Source organism: Chiloscyllium punctatum, chromosome 41 (assembly GCF_047496795.1).
Source record: "Chiloscyllium punctatum isolate Juve2018m chromosome 41, sChiPun1.3, whole genome shotgun sequence".
Taxonomy (NCBI): Eukaryota; Metazoa; Chordata; class Chondrichthyes; order Orectolobiformes; family Hemiscylliidae; genus Chiloscyllium; species Chiloscyllium punctatum.
In genome coordinates this window covers 64,253,302-64,271,295 of record NC_092779.1, presented here as the reverse complement: position 1 = coordinate 64,271,295, position 17,994 = coordinate 64,253,302, and the positions used below count along the sequence as shown (strand labels likewise).

The 17,994-nt window shown below is 40.4% G+C and overlaps 1 protein-coding gene and 1 long non-coding RNA gene across 2 annotated transcripts in view; both read left to right on the top strand.

Annotated features, from left to right (window-relative positions):
* LOC140465092 (uncharacterized) overlaps positions 1–17,994 on the top strand; it is a 959,861-nt gene that overhangs the window by 455,129 nt on the left and 486,738 nt on the right. The window lies entirely within an intron of this gene.
* On the top strand, positions 535–17,434 carry LOC140465088 (geminin-like). The gene is made up of 7 exons (XM_072560954.1): positions 535–705; positions 3,510–3,574; positions 8,448–8,552; positions 13,995–14,154; positions 14,262–14,344; positions 14,439–14,549; positions 16,830–17,434. Exons 2-7 carry the CDS (start codon positions 3,518–3,520, stop codon positions 16,935–16,937), a joined length of 624 nt encoding a protein of 207 aa, XP_072417055.1. The 5' UTR covers positions 535–705; positions 3,510–3,517; the 3' UTR covers positions 16,938–17,434.

Below are 17,994 nucleotides of genomic sequence, written 5' to 3'. Positions count from 1 at the left end.
AGATTATTGGGGGAACAGTGAGTAACGGGTATGATGGAGTTCAGGAACTTTGAGGTAGCAAAACTAGACGTTTTCAGTCATCAAGTAACCAAAAAGAAATTCGGACGAAACTGTTTTACCCGAATATAACAAAAACATGGAATTTACTGCCACGAGGCAGTTGAAGAAAACTTGAGGGGAGGCTAGACAAGTGCATTAGAGAAGATAAGAGGGTAGTATTGATAAACCTTAAATAAGAATTAATGTCCTGATTTTGCACTGTATTTTCCATATGACGTCCTTTTTTGTCACTCTCGCCGCAAAGTTCCATGAAATCTGTTTGGGATGGGGAGTCAGGTGACATGACGGCACTCCCGCCCAGTCGCCCCTTCCATCGACAAGTCAACCTTAAATGTTTTAATAACACACACAATTTAGGCAGCACAACGCTGTTTGCTTTCCTGATTTTTTTTTGGGGGGGGGGTGTTAATAAAACTGTATTTTGTGTAGTGGAGGCAGCGCACCCAGAAAGCCTTTCGCGTCGCCCGCCCCTGTCATGTGACGCAGGGATTTATTTTAACATCGAGCCAAAGGCGGCAAAAAAAATACCCGGAGGAAGAGAGCGCGAGTGTCGGTGGTTGGAGTGTCTGGCTCCCGGGGAAGACTGTGTCTGTGCTGCATACACTCATCTACCCCCTGAGGGGGGGAGATTAATACGGACTGGGGGTGAGTCTTCGGCGACTGTTCTTATTAGTAACAATATTGTGTAAACTGAGGTGTGCAGTCCTGTCCTGAATGGCTCCTGACTCCCCCCATTCAAGGGCCTGTCGGAGCTCACTACAGTACAGTGTGTGAGGTGACTGGGGGTGGGGGGGGTGTGTGTGGGGTTGTGGTGGGGGGGTCTCTCCCAGTATTCCAAGCGAAGTAGGAATATTCACATTCTGAATTAAAAGTCTGCCAGTATTTTTAATTCTCATTCAGGTGTACTGCTTCTTGCTGATGTGGCTTCTCATGATATTTGGGGGGGGTGACTCATTATCAGTTAACTATTCCTGACTGTAAGTTCGCTGTTTTGTCCCTCCTTGAGTACCCACCAGTAGCAGGCAGCTAGAGACGTGTGGTGCGGGAGGCGGGGGAAGTCTTCTAATTCGTGGTTAGACATCAGGTCAGCCAAAGAATTCCAAGGCAAGCTGTTGTCCTTTTTAAATGTAGTGAATTACTGTAAAATAGAAGTGTGTATCCACAAATGATTGGGATCAGGTTGAAAAAGTACTCCTATAGGAATGTTAGTTATTGTAGCTGAAAGAAACATTTAATCTGTTTCCATACATCACTGCTGAATCTCCTTCCTTTTTTGTAAAATGGTTTGCATATATAACAATGGAGCACATGTGCACTGTCTTGTGCAATGATATGAAATGTCAACCCTTAAGAGTCCATGTTCTGAGACCAACGCAAGTTTGTTTTTATGTGGGTTGGGGAAGAAGCATTAATGTGCTCTCAGCTTATTGGCATGTAGCAAACTTGCCAGTTGAGGGCTAATGGTCTCTTCTTGATCTCTATATTTTTAAAGTGGGTTCTTTCACCTAAATATTCCACGGGAGATAGGTGAAATTAAATATTTTGTGCAGATTCTGGCATATGATTAGTATAAAACATTTCAATACAGACTTTATTTTTAAAAACAAACTTGAGCCATCTTTCTAAATGTTCAACCTCTGGAAGGTGGAGGTTTTTAGAACTGCTTGATGAGCAGATCAATTCAGAGTAGTGTGGGGACAAAGCTGCTCTTATTCTGGCTAAACATTGATCTCTACATCAATGCTTAATTTCTATGGCCTGTGTAGCATTTCAGCTTTTGTCAGCCTTTTTAGTAGGCACTGTGTGAAAAGCTGAGTAATTAGTGTCAAATTGCAGTACATTAGATCCGGGCTCTAAACTTAGTCATTGCCACCTGGTACAAGATTGCCTGAAGCAATTTTGTGACCCTTCTGTTCATTATCTTTGGCTGAGTTCAAACCCAAGTCTTTACGGTGGTGTTCCAATCCACTGGAGTATCCTTTTTAAGATGGTGCATTGACCCTATAAACTTTGGAGATGATTGCATAGAGTGCTTGGAATAAGGGCCATTCATCAATTTCAAACCTTACTTGTTTTTCTAGATCTGTATTCTTGGCGCAGAAAAGCCACTGATTAATTAGTACATTGTCTATCAGCATAATTTGTGAAAAGATGTGGAACTGAAATAAGCGCATCTTTTCCATTGCTTAGTTTTAGAAAATTGGCTTTCCGTATTTGTAATCATTGCATTCTTGTTGGTTTCATGGTGTATGATTTTTCAATTCATTTGCGTTTTCCTACAGTTACATTTCAGACTTTACAGTTGACTTATCAGAGCCTCTTTTGATAGTTAGCTAGCATAATGTGTCCAAGATGAGAAAACTGGTTGAAGTGTGCTTTTTAATATCAAGGATATACTTGATATAATATTATGTGTCATTGTAACAAAGCCTTTTTTTTTAAAAAGGAGCTTTGAATTTCACTTTGCAAATCTTGCCTTGAAATTCTCAAACAAATCATTTTTTGGGTTTCTCGTCAAATCATATCAAATGACAACCATGCCGTAATAGTGCATTTGGCTTTAGGTTAGAAGTTTGTCAGTTCATATCCTATTTTGGGACATGATCCTACTCCATCATACAACCAGATCCACCATGACCATATTGAGATGTTAAATTCAAATTCCTGCCTAACCAGAATCTTTTGCTCCCTTGCTTGACAAAAAACACCTATCTGTTTTTGGTTTTAAAGATATTCAAGGGCTCCCTTACTGAAAAGGCAGCAGCTGGCGAGAACTAAAGTTTTTTTTTTAAAAATTGCCTTATCTCTGTTTTAAATGGATGATCCTGATTAAGAGTTTTAGATTCTCCCATTAAAAGGAAATTTCTTCACCAGTCTCATTTATTCTGCCAAGACGATTCAAGATCTTGTTTCAATAAAGTCACTTCAACTACTAAACTCCAGAGCATGTAAGCTTAGCCAGTGCAATTCTTCCTCATAAGACAACCTCTCATCCTAGATGTTAGTTTACTAAAACTTCTGACCTGCTTCTAGCATATTTCTTGCTTTCTTAAATAAGGTGATCAATATTGTGTGCTGTACTCCTGATGCAGTATTACTGGTGTCCCCCGTAACGGAGGCACAACTTGCCTACGTTTGTATTCAATTTCCCTGTGATAAACGATAACGTTTTATTAACTTTCCTAGTTACTACTTGCTCTACTTGGAAAATAACCTGTGATGTATGCAAGAGGGCATCCAGATCCCTCTGCATTATCAGAGTTACGATGATACAAAACCTGTAGGAAGGCCAGCCATCTCTTTTGTACTGTTTGTCAATGGAGTATGTGTTTTTAAAAAAATAATCAAAAGCATTTGCACATTTCTGGACTGTTTTAAAAGTTGCTGTTTTTGCCTGACTTGCTTAAACTTGTTTTGTCTATCTTCCCCTCGCCCCGTCCCACCTCCAGTTTTAACAATGACCTCCAATACGAAGCACACACTTGATGTCAATAAACGTACTCAAACCATAAAGGTAAGTCAAAAATTGGGAACAATAACAATGTATTTTAAAGGATCTACATAGATTCCAGGAAGACAGCCTGGCTTCTGGAAATGGGCATTATGAAAATGCACACAGTGTGTTTGAATAGCAATCCAATATACAGTGAATGTGAGTAATGAGCTTCATTTTAATTCGCCTGACATTCTGCCATTAGTTAAATTTTTCAACCTGCAATGAAGGGTTGAAATTAAATGTAATCTCTTCAAAGGTCAATCTAGCATAACATGTATAAAACTTACAAAATATGTACTACTTCAAGGTTATTGTACTCAAGGTACTGTTTTATAAGTGATGGTTAACTGCTGAGACAGCATTTGTTGGCACATGTTCACTTTGAGAGAAATAACTAATCTGCACGGTTTAATCTTTAATGATGCCTGTAATCTATTGTGTAGCACTTTCCCACGCTTGGTAAGGTGTGTCCAGCATAGGAGTCACAATCTGTAGTGAAACAACTTTACCGTGGGAATTCTGTTGCTACACGTATACAGTACAGGATAAATTATTTTCCCACGCTTGCAGTGTAATGCATGAATACAACTTGCATCAATCCTAATCATGCCTTTAATCTACCTTTGTTAGTTTTTTTTAATGGTGGAAGTTTAATTAATCATTAGGGAAAATTAATGGATTCCAACTTTAATAAATAAAAGCCGTTTGTACCAGGGTCAAGTAAAGTGATAAACTCAGTCCTGCAATCCAGACCAAAATAGCTTAGTAGGCCCGATTCAAGTGTTAGGGTTAATATGCTGTAGTGTTTGCCTTGGACCAGTGAAATCTGGTTTTCTACTCTGCTGATGTGAAGACTACTGAATGGCCTGGACCGAGTGGACGTTGGGAAGGTGTTTCCATTTGTAGGAGAGACTAGGACCAAGGGCACAGCTTTAGAGTAAAGGAAAGATCCTTTAGAACAAATGAGGAGAAACATCTACAGCCAGTATGGTGAATCTATGGAATTCACTGCCACAGAAGGCTGTAGAGGCCAGGTCATTGAGTATATTTAAGATCCGGTAAATAGGTTTTTGATTGTCAAGGGGATGAAAGGTTATGGAGAGAAAGTGGGAGAATGATTTTGAGAAAAGTATCAAGCCATGATTGAATGGCAGAGCAGACTCGATGGACTGAATGGCCTAATTTCAGCTGTTAGGTCTAATGGCCTAAGATTATTTTAATATAACTTACACTGGGGTTTGTGAAATTTAGCTAGTTGAGTGGAGGATTTTAAAACCATTTGGAACTGTGATGCAATGGGGCATTAAATATACAAGTGAAAATAACGTGCATGAAATGATGTAGGGTAGGAGGAGACTTGTGACGCAGATGGATCTGTTGGGCCAAATGGCTTAGTCCTGCACTTTAGTTGTAATGTATGACCGTGTAAAGTAGAAGACCAACCTCCACCAGACAGAACTACTTGTAGTTTCGATATTGTGAAGCGTTTGGTCTGTTGGTAGTGATGCATTTCACATAGAATTGTATGACTGGGTTTTCATCCCCCTCAAGTTCTCTGTTCAAATGTAGGCTCAGTGCAGTGGCACAATACCCACATGAGTAGGGCATGTAAGCAAGACCCAAATCCACTTCACCTGGTATGTGGATTAAAGTCCTGCTGTTGCCATTAATTTGATTCACATTGAGCTTGCCAGCTTCACAAGGAATCAAAGTTGTTATGGCTGCATGCACTTTTTTTGATTTGTATATTGTAGTCTGAAACTGTGAATAGCAACGATGTCCCGTTTCTTTTTGTTACATGCCTGAAAGGGAATCTCTTCAGTCAGCCACGTAACAAAAAGAAACTGGACATCTTTGCTATTCACAGTTGGCTCAGTGATTAACTCTGCTGCCTCACAGCACCAAGATCCAAGTTAAATTCGCACCTTGGTACATTGAGTGGATTTAGAGTCATAGAGATGTACAGCACAGAAACAGACCCTTCAGTCCAACCTAACCCAATCTAGTCCCACCTGCCAGCACCTGGCCCGTATCCCTCCAAACCCTTCCTATTCATATACCCATCCAAATGCCCGTCTAAATGTTGCAATTGTACTAGCCTCCACCACTTCCGGGTGCTCCAGCTTCCTCCCACAGTCCAAAGGTTTGCAGGCTAGGTGGGTTAGCCATGGGAAATGAGGGTTACAGTGATAGGATAAGGGATGTAGGTGAGGGCACAATGCTCTTCAGAGAGTCTGTGTGGACTTGATGGGCTGAAAGGCCTGCTTCCACACTGTAGGGATTCTATGGACTCACCAATGATATATGTGGAAAGGGTTTACAATTTGATCTTCAATCATGTAACGAGCACAACTTGCCATCCAGTTCTAGAGTCTCATTTGAAACTGATTCTTTCTGCCCAGAGGCAGGGATACTGTACCACAAAATCTCTGGTTAGATTAGTGATACTAATTTGCTTTTGGACTATTTTAAATGAATATTTGGTACATCTTGTGACTTAATTGTGAAGTTAGTTTAGTATTTGAAAACTTAATTTTTTGTGTTTTGTTAAGCAGGGTACTTGGATGTACATAATATCATAGGTGAACATTAAAGCATATTGTGGCATTTTAAACTAGATAGTGTCACAGCTTGGTGCCCTGCTCCTAAGCATTTACAGGAGTAAAACCAGACCAAGTTTGAAAAACCATATTGTTACACTCCTGTTTACTTCCTATTTATTCTGTTCCTTTCTCACATGCTGTAACTCAGACATTTACAGAACAGAAGGTCGTCATTTGGTCCGTGAGATGTTTGAACACATTTATCACATTTTTCAGCTTTTGGCCCATTGTCCTGGAGGTCATGACAGTGCACGTGAATTTCTAAATACTGATTAAATGTTATGAGTTTCTCATTCAACCACCTTTTCAGTCAGTGAGTACCAGGCTCTCACCATCAGCTGGATGAAAACATTCTTGCGTTCTTTAAAAGCCACCTCCTCTCTATTAAGTCTATGCCCCTTGATTATTGACACCCCTACCAATGGAAAAAGTGCTGACTCTGTATGTCATAAGTTTGTATACTTCTGTCAAATCTTCCCTCCATCTTTGCTGCTCCAAAGAAAACAGCACCAACCTGTCCAAACTTTGCTCAGCTCAACCCCTCCAACATCCTGGTAAATCCTGCACCCTCCTCTGTGGTGCAGTCACATCTTTCCCACAATGTGACCAGAACTGCATGCATTACTCTAGATGTGGCCGCACCAGTATTTTCTTCAGTTCCAGCATAACCTCTTTGCCTTTTGTATTCTATGTTTGTGTTATTAAAGGAAATTATTCTACATGCTACCTTATCTCTCTCCTCTGTGGATAAGTGCATCAAGATCCTCTAATCTCCACTACGGGGTCCTACCATTCATAGTAACATTTTTGCCTTGTTGGCCTTCCCCCAAGTGCAATACCCTTTTTGGTTCAAATTGCATTTGACGCTGCTTCTCCCAACTGACTGGACCATTGATAACCTCACTATTTGCCACTACCAACTTTGCATCATCAATGAATTTCAGATTATAATCCCACATGTTTAAGTCCATTTTGTACACCACAAATAGCACGGGCTCACGGGCAGGAAGCAAAAGGTGATGTTAGAGGGATGCATGTGTAACTGGGAGTCTATTTCAGGGTTTCTGCAGACTCAGCCAGTTTTGGATCCAATGTGCCACGCTGCCTTGGATCCCATCAGTTCGTTCTTTTTTTGACCAGTCTGCCCTGAGAGCTGTTATCAAAAACCTTGGTAAAGCCCATATGCCCTCCAATCCTGGTTACCTCAAAAAAAAAATCAAATTTGTAAAATATGACTGACCCGTCCCTGATTAATCCATGGCTCTACAAGTGCAGATATAATCTGTCTCAGCAATCTTTTTTTTAAACTTTACCATCACAAATTGACTTAATTTCCTGGAATATTCCCCTCGTGATCAACCTCATGAATGTGATGGTCATCTTAAATCCATTGAGGAACTTGAGATATTTTCTACTCCATGGATGTGCTCTCTGTGGAGTAAGGTAGATACAATTAATGGATTTTAGGGGGAGCTGGATAACTACTGAATGGGGAAAAGAAATAAGATGTAAAGGCAGTGTTGGATAAAGTAGGTTTGGAGCAGGCCTGTGTGGAACTTAATGCCAGCATTGATCATTGAGGCTGATAGTCTGTTCTGCTATGTACTTGATGTGCTGATACTTTCTTTAAACTCAGCCTCTTTAGATAGTTATGACCACCTTGGAGGCAGGTGGGATTTGTCAAAGTAGTAGGGACACTGCCATTGCCATGACCTCAATTGATGTGCTGATTTTCATTACAATCTTGGCATAGTACAAAGGTGCTGCCCTGTTTGCTTACTAACTACAGATTATCTTAAATATGCAAACAGGTTCAGTTGTTGCGTCCATTCACAGGTTGATTGTACACCAGTTAGAACACCATGCAGGCCGATATAGCCATTCAAAGTACAAGAAATGTTTGAGTTGGTTTTTAAAGTTTATATTTCCGAATGAGGGTGGATATAAGTTGTGTTCCTAAATTGGGAATTCCCTGTATGGGCTCTGTAGATACAGTACAGTAGGTATAAGTTTCTTTGTTGAAATATTAAGTAATTTTAGCAGAAATTAAGTGGGATTTTTGGTGTTTTATTTTTTTTCCCTTCATTTCCACTGTGAACAAGAAATTTGTGGTTGTCAGGCTGCTGTGGCTCCTGTAACATGAGCCTTTCAAATGATTCTAAGTAGGAAAAAATGTACAATTAAACATAACTTCATTTGAGTCCTGCAAATGTTCTGTGACATAGACTTTTGAATAGTCTTCAAACTTAAATGTTAATATTTTTAATTTCCTTCTCCTCTCCATTCAGAATTTCTTTACTAGCGGAACCACAAGTAACACAGCGGTGAGGCGAACTTTACAAGTGATTCAGCCGCTTGCTACTTCAGATCAGCTTGTTGGCAGGCTAAATGAGGTAAGTGATATGTAAATTTCTACCGTTTGGGTTAATTGTTCAGCTGGAATACAAAACCGCTAATTATCGTTTCTTTAAATTAGAGTTGCACAGATCAAAAGGGCTGGCTGCAATAAACTGAGATAGTAATAATTTAGTTTGCATAGTGTACAAATGCAAAATAATTTCATTTTTTCATCACAGTACCATTTTTACTTTTAAAAAATTCTCCAATTTCTGTACAACCTTTCTTCAAGCTACTGATTCATGTTAGATGTACCTCAACTCTGCCAGTTACTTTGCAGTACTTATAGTACTGATTGAGCATAGCTAGGTTCAAAGAACAAAGAAAATTGCAGCACAGGAACAGGGCCTTTGGTGCTCCAAGCCTGTGCTGATCCAGATCCTCTATGTAAACCTGTTGCCTATTTTCCAAGGATCTGTATCCCTCTGCTGCCTGCCCATTCATCTATCTATCTAGATACAGCTTAAATGATGCTATTGTGCCTGCCTCTACCACCTGCACAGGCAATGTGTTCCAGCTACCCACCACCCTCTGCGCAAAGAACTTTCCCCGTATATTTCTCTCAAACTTTTTCCCTCTCACCTTGAACTCGTGACTCCTAGTAATTGAGGGGGAAGCTTCTTGCTGTCCACCCTGTCGATACATCATGATTTTGTAGACCTCAATCAGGTACCCCCTGAACCTCTGTCTTTCTAATGAAAATAATCCTAATCTACTCAACCCCTCTTTATAGTGTCTTCAACATCCTGGCGAATCTCCTCTGCACCCTCTCCAAATGTGGCTGAACCAAGTTACAATTGTATAGGAACATGACCTACCAACTCTTGTAGTCAATACCCTGTCTGATGAAGGATAATATACTGTGCCTTCTTGACCACTCTATTGACCTGCAGTGCAGCCTTCAGGGGTACAATGCACCTGAACACCCAGATCTCTCTACATAAATTATCCCAAGCATGTTTCCATTTACTGTATAGTTTGCTTCAGAATTTGATCTTCAAAAATACATTACCTCCCACTTGCCCAGATTGAACCCCCATCTGCTATTTCTCCCCCAACTTTCCGTTCTATGTTCTGCAGCATTCTCTTAACAGTCTCCTTCACAATCTGCTACTCCATCAATCTTTGTGTAATCTGCAAACTTGCTAATCAGACCACCTACACCTTCTTCACGATCATTTATGTATATTCACAAACAAGTGGTCCTAGCGCAGATTCCTGTGGAACACCCCTGGTCATATTTCTCCATTTTGAGAAACTCCCTTCCACTACTACTGTCTGCTGTTGCCCAGCCAGTTCTCTATCCATCTAGCTAGAATGCCCTGGACCACATGCGACTTCACTTCCTCAGCCTACCTTGGGAACCTTGTCAAACTCCTTCCATGTATGTGACATCTATAGCTCTCCCTCATCAATCAACATTGTCACTTCGTTGAAGAATTGTATCAAGGTGGTAGGCTATGACCTTTCCTGCTGAAAACAATCTGTCCATCACATGTATGCCCACTTTCTTCCCAATGTAAATAGATCCTATCCTTCAGTATGTTCTCCAGCAGCTTCCTTATCACTGACATTATGTTCGCTGATCTATAATTACCTGGATTGTCCTTGTCCCCTTGTTTAAGAAGGATAGCACCATGAGCAATTCTGCAGTCCCCTGGGACCTCACCTGTGTTCAAGGATGCTGCAAAGATATCTGTTAAGCCCCCAGCTATTTCTCCCCTCACTTCCCTTGGTAACCTGAGATAGATCCCATCCAGACTTGGGGACTTGTCCACCTTCATGGCTTTTAGAATACCCAGCATTTCCTCCCTCCTTATGCCAACTTTACCTAGAGTATTCAAAAATCTATCCCTAATCTCAACATCCGTAATGCCCTTCTCCTCAGTGAATACTGACTAAGTACTCATTAATAATCTCACCCACTTTCTGACTCCATGTACAACTTTCTTCCTTTGCCCTTGAGTGGGCCAACACTTGCTCTAGTTACACTCTTGCTCCTTGTATATGAATAAAAGGCTTTGGGATTAACCTGTTTGCTAAAGATATTTCATGACCCCTTTAGTCCTCTTAATTCTTTGTTTCAGATTTGTCCTACTTTCCTAATTATTCTTTCAAAGCTTCGTCTATTTTCAGTCACCTAGACCTTTTTATGTATGCTTCCTTTTCCCTCTTAGTTAGTCTCTGTTTCACCTATCACTCATGGTTCCCTAAGCTTTTGCCATTTCTATCCCTTATTTTCACAGGGACATGTCTGTCCTGCACTCTAAATAAACTCTCTTTAAAAGCCTCCCACATATCTAATGTGGTTGTAACGTAAAACGGCTTCTCCCAGTCCACATTCCCCAGCTCCTGCCAAATGTCGCTATAGCTGTCCCCAACCCCCAATTTAGCATCCTTCCTTTAGGACCACTCTTGTCTTTGTCCATGAGTATTCTGAAACTTTAGGGAATAGTGATCACCTACTGAAGTAATCCCCTACTGAAACTTCACCCAGCTGGCCGGTCTCATTCCCCAATGCCAGGTCCACTTTGGCCCCTTCCTGAGTTGGGCTATTTATACACTGATCTATAAAACCCTTCTGGATGCTCCTTACGGTGGCTGCTGCCTCACAGCACCAGGGTCCCAGGTTCAACTCCAGCCTCTGGTGACTATATGTGTGGAGTTTGCACATTCTCCCAGTGTCTGAGTGGGTTTCCTCCCACAGTCCAAAGATATGCGGGTTAGGTGACTTGGCCATGCTAACTTGCCCATAACGTTAGGCACATTAGTCAGCGGAAAGTGAGTCTGGGTGGGTTACTCTTCGGAGGGTCGGTGTGGACTGGTTGGGCCCAGGGGCCTGTTTCCACGCTGTAGGGATTCCAATCTAATCTAAACCTCTAACCCTAAGTAAATCGCAGTCAATGTTGGGAAAATTAAAATCTCCCATCATCCCCTTGTTGCTTCTACATCTTTCCATAATCTGTCTACTTTTGTACTTCTATCTCATACTTGTTGGGCAGCTGTACTACAACTCCAACGTTGTTACCCCACCCTTCCTATTTCTGAGCTGTGCCCATATTGCCTCACTGCTTAAATCCTCCCTAGTGGCCTCCTTCAGCACAGCTCTGATATCCTCTGACCAGTAATGCCACCACCACCACCTCTGTCTCACCTGAAGCATTGACATCCAGGGATATTTAGTTGTCAATCTTGCCTTTCCCTCAACCAAATCTCAGTAATAGCAATAACGGTGGCTCAGTGGTTAGCACTGCTGCCTCTCAGTGCCAGGGACCTGGGCTCGATTTCCGCCTCGGGTGACAGTGCAAACTCCACACAGACTGACGGTCTCCCTATGTCTGCGTAGGTTTCCTCTGGGTGCTCTGGCTTCCTCCCACAATCCAAAGATATGCAGGTCAGGTGAATTGACCGTACTAAATTGCCCATAGTGTTAAGTGCATTAGTCAGAGGGAAATGCAGAAGAATGGGTCTGGGTGGGTTACACTTTGGATGGTCAGTATGGACCTACTGGGCCAAATGGCCCATGTCCACACTGTAAGGAATCTAATCATACTCTCAGGTACTAATCTAAGCCCTAAGTTCGTCTGCCTTGCCTTGTACACTTCTCGCATTAAAACAAATGCACGTCAGACCACCTTCCCTTTGCCTTCTGGATCTGCTCCCTGCCTACTCTTCCCATTAGTCACGCTGACTTCATTATCTAGTTCCTTACAGGCTTAGTTTCTCCGTCTTTACTGTCCACAAACGCCATTTCCTCAGTAACTTCATCTTGAAGGGTGTCACAAACTGTTGAGGTATGTGACTGGCTTTAACATTAAATGGGGTTTAAAGCTCTTTGCAATGCTTCGCAAAACTTTTGTCCACCGTAAGACCCTAGCTGTAGGATTGAAAATTGTCGAAGCCAAGTCAGAACAACAGTACCACAATAAACTTTGCTAGTGTACTCGATGTTAAAACAGCAGTATTAAACCTTCACTGTTGCAATCTCCATTAAAATGAAACCTTGCAGCATTTGCAAAAACCTTGCTACTGTGAGTAAACGTATTAGCAGAGGGCCAGTGCCATTTTAAGGAACATGGGAATGAATGCTATTGCAAAATCTGGCTGAGTAGTTGATAATCCACGTTTCATTTGTGACATAAAGGGTAGATTTGTTTGCATCAAATCTCAATATCCATATGCTAAATGCAGGTTCTTGCAAGTGATTACTGGCGATAGGATGTCAGGCTGGTCAGTCTTTATGTCAAAACATATTTCTGTTGGAGATACTCTGGAAAATGTGTTTCTATATTTTGAGCCTCTAAAATTTTTAGATTAGATTACTTTAGATTAGATTACTTACAGTGTGGAAACAGGCCCTTCGGCCCAACAAGTCCACACCGACCCGCCGAAGCGTATACCACCCAGACCCATACTCCTACATTTACCCCTTCACCTAACACTACGGACAATTTAGCATGGTCAATCCACCTAACCTGCACATTTTTGGATTGTGGGAGGAAACCGGAGCACCCGGGGCAGACACGCAGACACGGGGAGAATGTGCAAACTCCACACAGTCGCCTGAGGCAGGAATGAAGGGCTTTGTTTCAGTTGCATACAAATCCAGCCATTCAGGCTGAAATTGAAAGTTAATGTCCAGACATCCTTGATAGCCTGTAAGTGGGACAGTTTTCAATGCCATTTTCAGAGAAATTTAAAAACTAGCGGAACGGACTGAGTTCACCACACTTCCCACTTTCTGGAATGCACGTTTTTCTTTGAAAATGCTTTATACCTTGAGTCAGAACCTCACCCCGACTTACATTAGCTGACCCTCCTGGGGATTTGATTTATTATTGTCACGTGTACCTAGGTATGGTGAAAAGTTTTGTTTTCTGTGCAGTACAGGCAGATCATACTTTCCAAGTACATAAGGATAATAGAACAGAGCAGCACATAGAATGTTACGACTGCAGAGAAGGTATAGCAGAATTTAGGTTTAAAAGAGCAGAGTGATTGTAAGATACGTAAGAATAAGACCTACTGGAGAGACCTCAGAGTCACCATGTATTGGTGCCACCTCAAATCTGCTGTGTGCAACAGAGCAAGTTTCTTGAATTGCATGTTGAGATAATTGTGAGAGATTCATAGCTTCATTGATGCACCAATGTCTCTTGACCAGAAAATTTTATGCCATTTTGTAAATTGGTCAATTTGCTTGATAATTACATTCTCGGTAAAATTGGCATATAGCAGCGGATGAGAACTGTTATCAATATTATGATCCTTTGTCCAAAGATTTTTTTTTGTGTTCAAATTTGGAAATGCTTTATTGCAGTTTTAGTATTTCATTCCTTTTTAAGGATGACTTGTGTCAGTATATTTTACTTGTCTGAATTATTGTTTTGGTAGTAAAAGCACAAGATGCCAAGTAATGGTTTGTATTTTTCTAGCAGTCCTACAAGCACACTCCCAAAAGAAAACACTGGAATGATGATCAACCAAAGAACTGCAAGAAATCGCGCACACAGATTGCTCAAGACAACACCGAATGCAGTGATGAGAATTCAGAAAGTCAAACCATGACGAAAGAAGCATATCAACTTCTAGTTAAACGTATACTTTCTTAATTTTCCAAAGCTGTTTCAAAATAAATTAAGGTATTAACGTTGTGCAGTCAACTTAAATTCTTATTTAACCAAGTGTTCTGCTAATTTTTATAGCTAATCCAAGTTCCATCTACTGGAAGGAGTTGGCAGAAGAGCGAAGGAAAGCCCTGTTCAAAGTTTTACAAGAAAATGAAAAGGTAGGTACCCTTGTTACCCTTGTAGGTTATTTATTTCAAATTAACACTAAACTTGAAAATGTTCGAAATGTGACCTTTTGAACATCCCCTACAGCTGCATAAAGAAATTGAACATAAAGATGAAGAAATTTTGAAGTTACAGAAAGAGAACCAGGAGCTTGCAGAGTTAGCAGAGCATGTGCAGTATATGGCTGATCTGATTGAGGTGAGAAGACTTACTGTGTGGTGAAAGTGATGATTTGGTTACTGTTCTTCGGTCTCTCAATGACCCAATGTAACCCTTAATTCATTTTGTTTGTGTCTTGTTTTGCCATCCTCGTCCTTTCACCTGAAATTGAAGTTAAATATGGTCACAGCTGAACTTTTAACTTGCAACTATTAAACTGCTTTGTTTCTAACTTGTGAAGATTATATTTGAAACAACATACAATGGATCTAACTGGGTAAAAGCAGGAAGGATATCCCTGATGACTGAGGTCATGGTCTAAGGCTAAGAGGAAGGCCATTTAGGACAGATGAGAAATTTCTTCACTCCAAGCATGGCAAGTCTTTAGAATTCTCTGCCACAGAAAGTGGTTGAGGCCAAAATATTGAATGTTTTCAAGAAGCAGTTAGATGTAGTCTTGGGGCTGCAGGAACCAAAATATATATAGGATGAAAAAAGGAACTAAGAAGGAAGGCCATACTGACTGGTAGAGGGCAAAGTTGAGGAAAAGCCTTTTTGAGGGTTGCAAGTTCATTTCCCCAGAGAACGATCCAAACAGTCAGATTCATGACTAACTAGGCATCAGAATACAATAGTTGAGCAGGAAAGAGGATTGTAGCTTCTACTCCAGTCAGTCATGACCACCTTCAAATGGTGCAGCAGGTGTGAGAGGCCACTTGGCCGACTGTTACCCCGAAGTTGCATATTCAACTTCAGTTTTTTACTCTGGTGTCTTGATGCCGCACCCTGTCAAATGCTGTCTTGTCAAAGCAATAAGTTGACTACCTCACGGGAATGTTTTTTTATCTAGTTTGGATCAAGTCTTAATGAAATATTAAAGCTAGATGGTCCTCATGAAATCCAAACTGAGCAATATTTTGATAGCATTGCAGACTATTCATTTTATCACTTCTGTAAGTTTTTATTACAAAATTGGGTGATGATTAGTTGGCTTAGATTTTTCCTGTCTTTTGTGTGGAGTTCTCAATGTCTGAAAGCCAGGATTGAAGCTGTCTAGGAACAGTTAATTGCAGATTAAGTTGTCCCTCTAGTTATCTCCAGCACTACAACTAGGTTATTGTTTGGGCCCCATTACATTTGCAATAAGTAAAATCTAAATACTGTGATGCTGGAAATCTGAATCAAACTATGCAGGGGAAACTCAGCACGTCTAGCAGCATCTGTTCGGAGAAAAAGTGGTAATGCTTTGAGTCTCATGACTTCAGGTTAGAGTATATTTGCATTATTTGGTGCACTTAGCCTTTCCTATAAAAAAGGATACACAGTAATTTTTTTAAGACCACATTTTTGAGGATCTCAAGCTGGCTACATACTGAGTTACTGGTTGAAATTGGCTGCATATCTAGCCTTGTTCTTTGTACTTGTCTTGAACTTGCCATATTTGAAGGTAGGATATTAATAGAGGTGATTGTTTAATTCTGTTTCTATTTGCAACTATGGTAGGACTGCAGAGTTTTGATCTGGTCTGTTGGGTTTTTTTGTGATTGTATAGCTCAATCTACAGTATCCCACTTTGTTTTTGAAGTGAGTGTAGTACTGTGTTGTAATTTTGCCAGATTTGCATTGGTGTTTCAGGTTACTGAAGCTCATATACTTAGATGCAGTTTTCATTGAACTAGTGTTCCTCATTACCATCCATCTAAAAGGAAAAAGTGAAGGACATCTCGAGATTACAGGTTGCATCCAGGATTTGAACCTAGGCCCTTTTGAACATTAGCTGAGTTTTTGGATTAATAGTCTACCAATAATACCACTAGGCCATCATCTGACTGAAGCAGTTCCAGTTTCACAGCAGTTATTAGGTTCATGATTTCCATTAGTCATTTTGGTATATTCCTGATTTTAGTTTACTAACTGAATTATCAAACTGTTGTTGTGAACTTGAATATTCACTACAAACCATTAAATTACTTGTCCAGTAATATATCCAGTCTGCTTTTTGTACTGATTTCATTCCTACACTGAGCATCTTGCGTGAATGCATAAACTGTAATTAATTATATGATGAACTCTAATTATTGAGATTTTTGTGGATGTCCTGGTAAGTCCAGGGTTGTGTACAAATTAAATTTTTGCTTTGAAATGTTAATTGTGCATGTTCCATTAATTAACTCTGTCCTAGTTGTCAGCAAGTTTCTACAAGTTGCATTGCCCTATTGTTTAATTAGACTGCAGGCATGATTGATGTATTAAACAGTGCTACTTTAGTTTGGCTAATATCTTTTATTCTGACTATCATTTCTCTATAATTTCAAACAGAAGCTAACTGCACAGAGTGCTGATGACCAGGAAGCTGAGCCAGAGCAGGCTACAGAAGGAGCATCTCTCGATGAGAATTCTGAGATTGTGTCTGATAAAGAAGATTAGATATATTATTCTAGACTGCTTTAAAAAGCTGCTGACGCCAAAGGGGAGGGAGACTTATTTCCCCTGCATACAGTGCTGCAAAGAACTGCCAGTTATCTGAACTGCCATCCTGTCTTTAGTACGAGTGGTCTTATGGAATGTTTCATGCATATTTTGATAATTGCGTGTTTAAAATATTCCTTTTTTGTATAAGGAACTATAGTTAGGTAGTCAATAAAATTGATGGACAAGGTTTTGTCTTTTTTGGCATGTAAATGCATTCCAGGAAAATGTATATTTAAGAATTTATGCTTTTGTTCTCATTTTAGTGTATACACCATTTTGTGTAATAAATTACTACTTATAAAGTTTTTATTTTTCCTTTTGGTATTTGATATTGAATAGTGACAGGTTAAAATAGTCATATTACCTACCATGTAATAAAATCGGTTTCTTTAGTTAAATAGAAACCCATGGCACAGTCAAGTTTCCTACTAATAAATACTTTTTTTAAGAAATTGCCTATCTGGTGAACAATTGTAGTGATGATCTGGTGCATAAAAATGGATCCAGCAATTTAAAATTTGTTTGGCTCTGCTAAAAGTTCATTTTATAGGATAAGTGCTTTCCAATTAGAAGGAAGCAATTCTATACAGGGCATTCATGCGATAAATGAAACTGTCAGATGCTGAAATGTGCAAAGCAAGACCACTGGAGGAAAATTGATAGTAAAAGCGAATGTGCAAATGGATGGGTGGAGGGAAAATTAGGCGTACCCATGAATTGCAAAGATAAGAGCCCATGATGCTCTGGGCAAGGTACTGACCTTGGTAGAGGATTGGCTGACTGACAGAGTGGGGGGGGGGGGGGGGGGGGGAGAGAAAACTGGCTTTTTTCAGGAGAACAGCCAGTGATGATGGAGTTCCACAGCAGTCAGTGTTGGGATCACAATTATTCATGTTTGTATATTTGGATGAAAGAACTTGAGGGTGGTGCTGCCAATTTTGCAGGTCACACAAAGATAGGTGGAGGGGTAGTAGTGTTGGAAGTGGGGATATTGCAGAAAGTTTAGGACAGG

Coding starts and splice junctions, on each gene's coding strand:
- LOC140465088 (XM_072560954.1), top strand. CDS start 3,518: ATGACCTCCAATACGAAGCACACACTTGATGTCAATAAACGTACTCAA. Junction 8,553..13,994: donor TTGTTGGCAGGCTAAATGAG/GTAAGTGATATG, acceptor TTTTTCTAGCAG/TCCTACAAGCACACTCCCAA. Junction 14,155..14,261: donor ATATCAACTTCTAGTTAAAC/GTATACTTTCTT, acceptor TAATTTTTATAG/CTAATCCAAGTTCCATCTAC.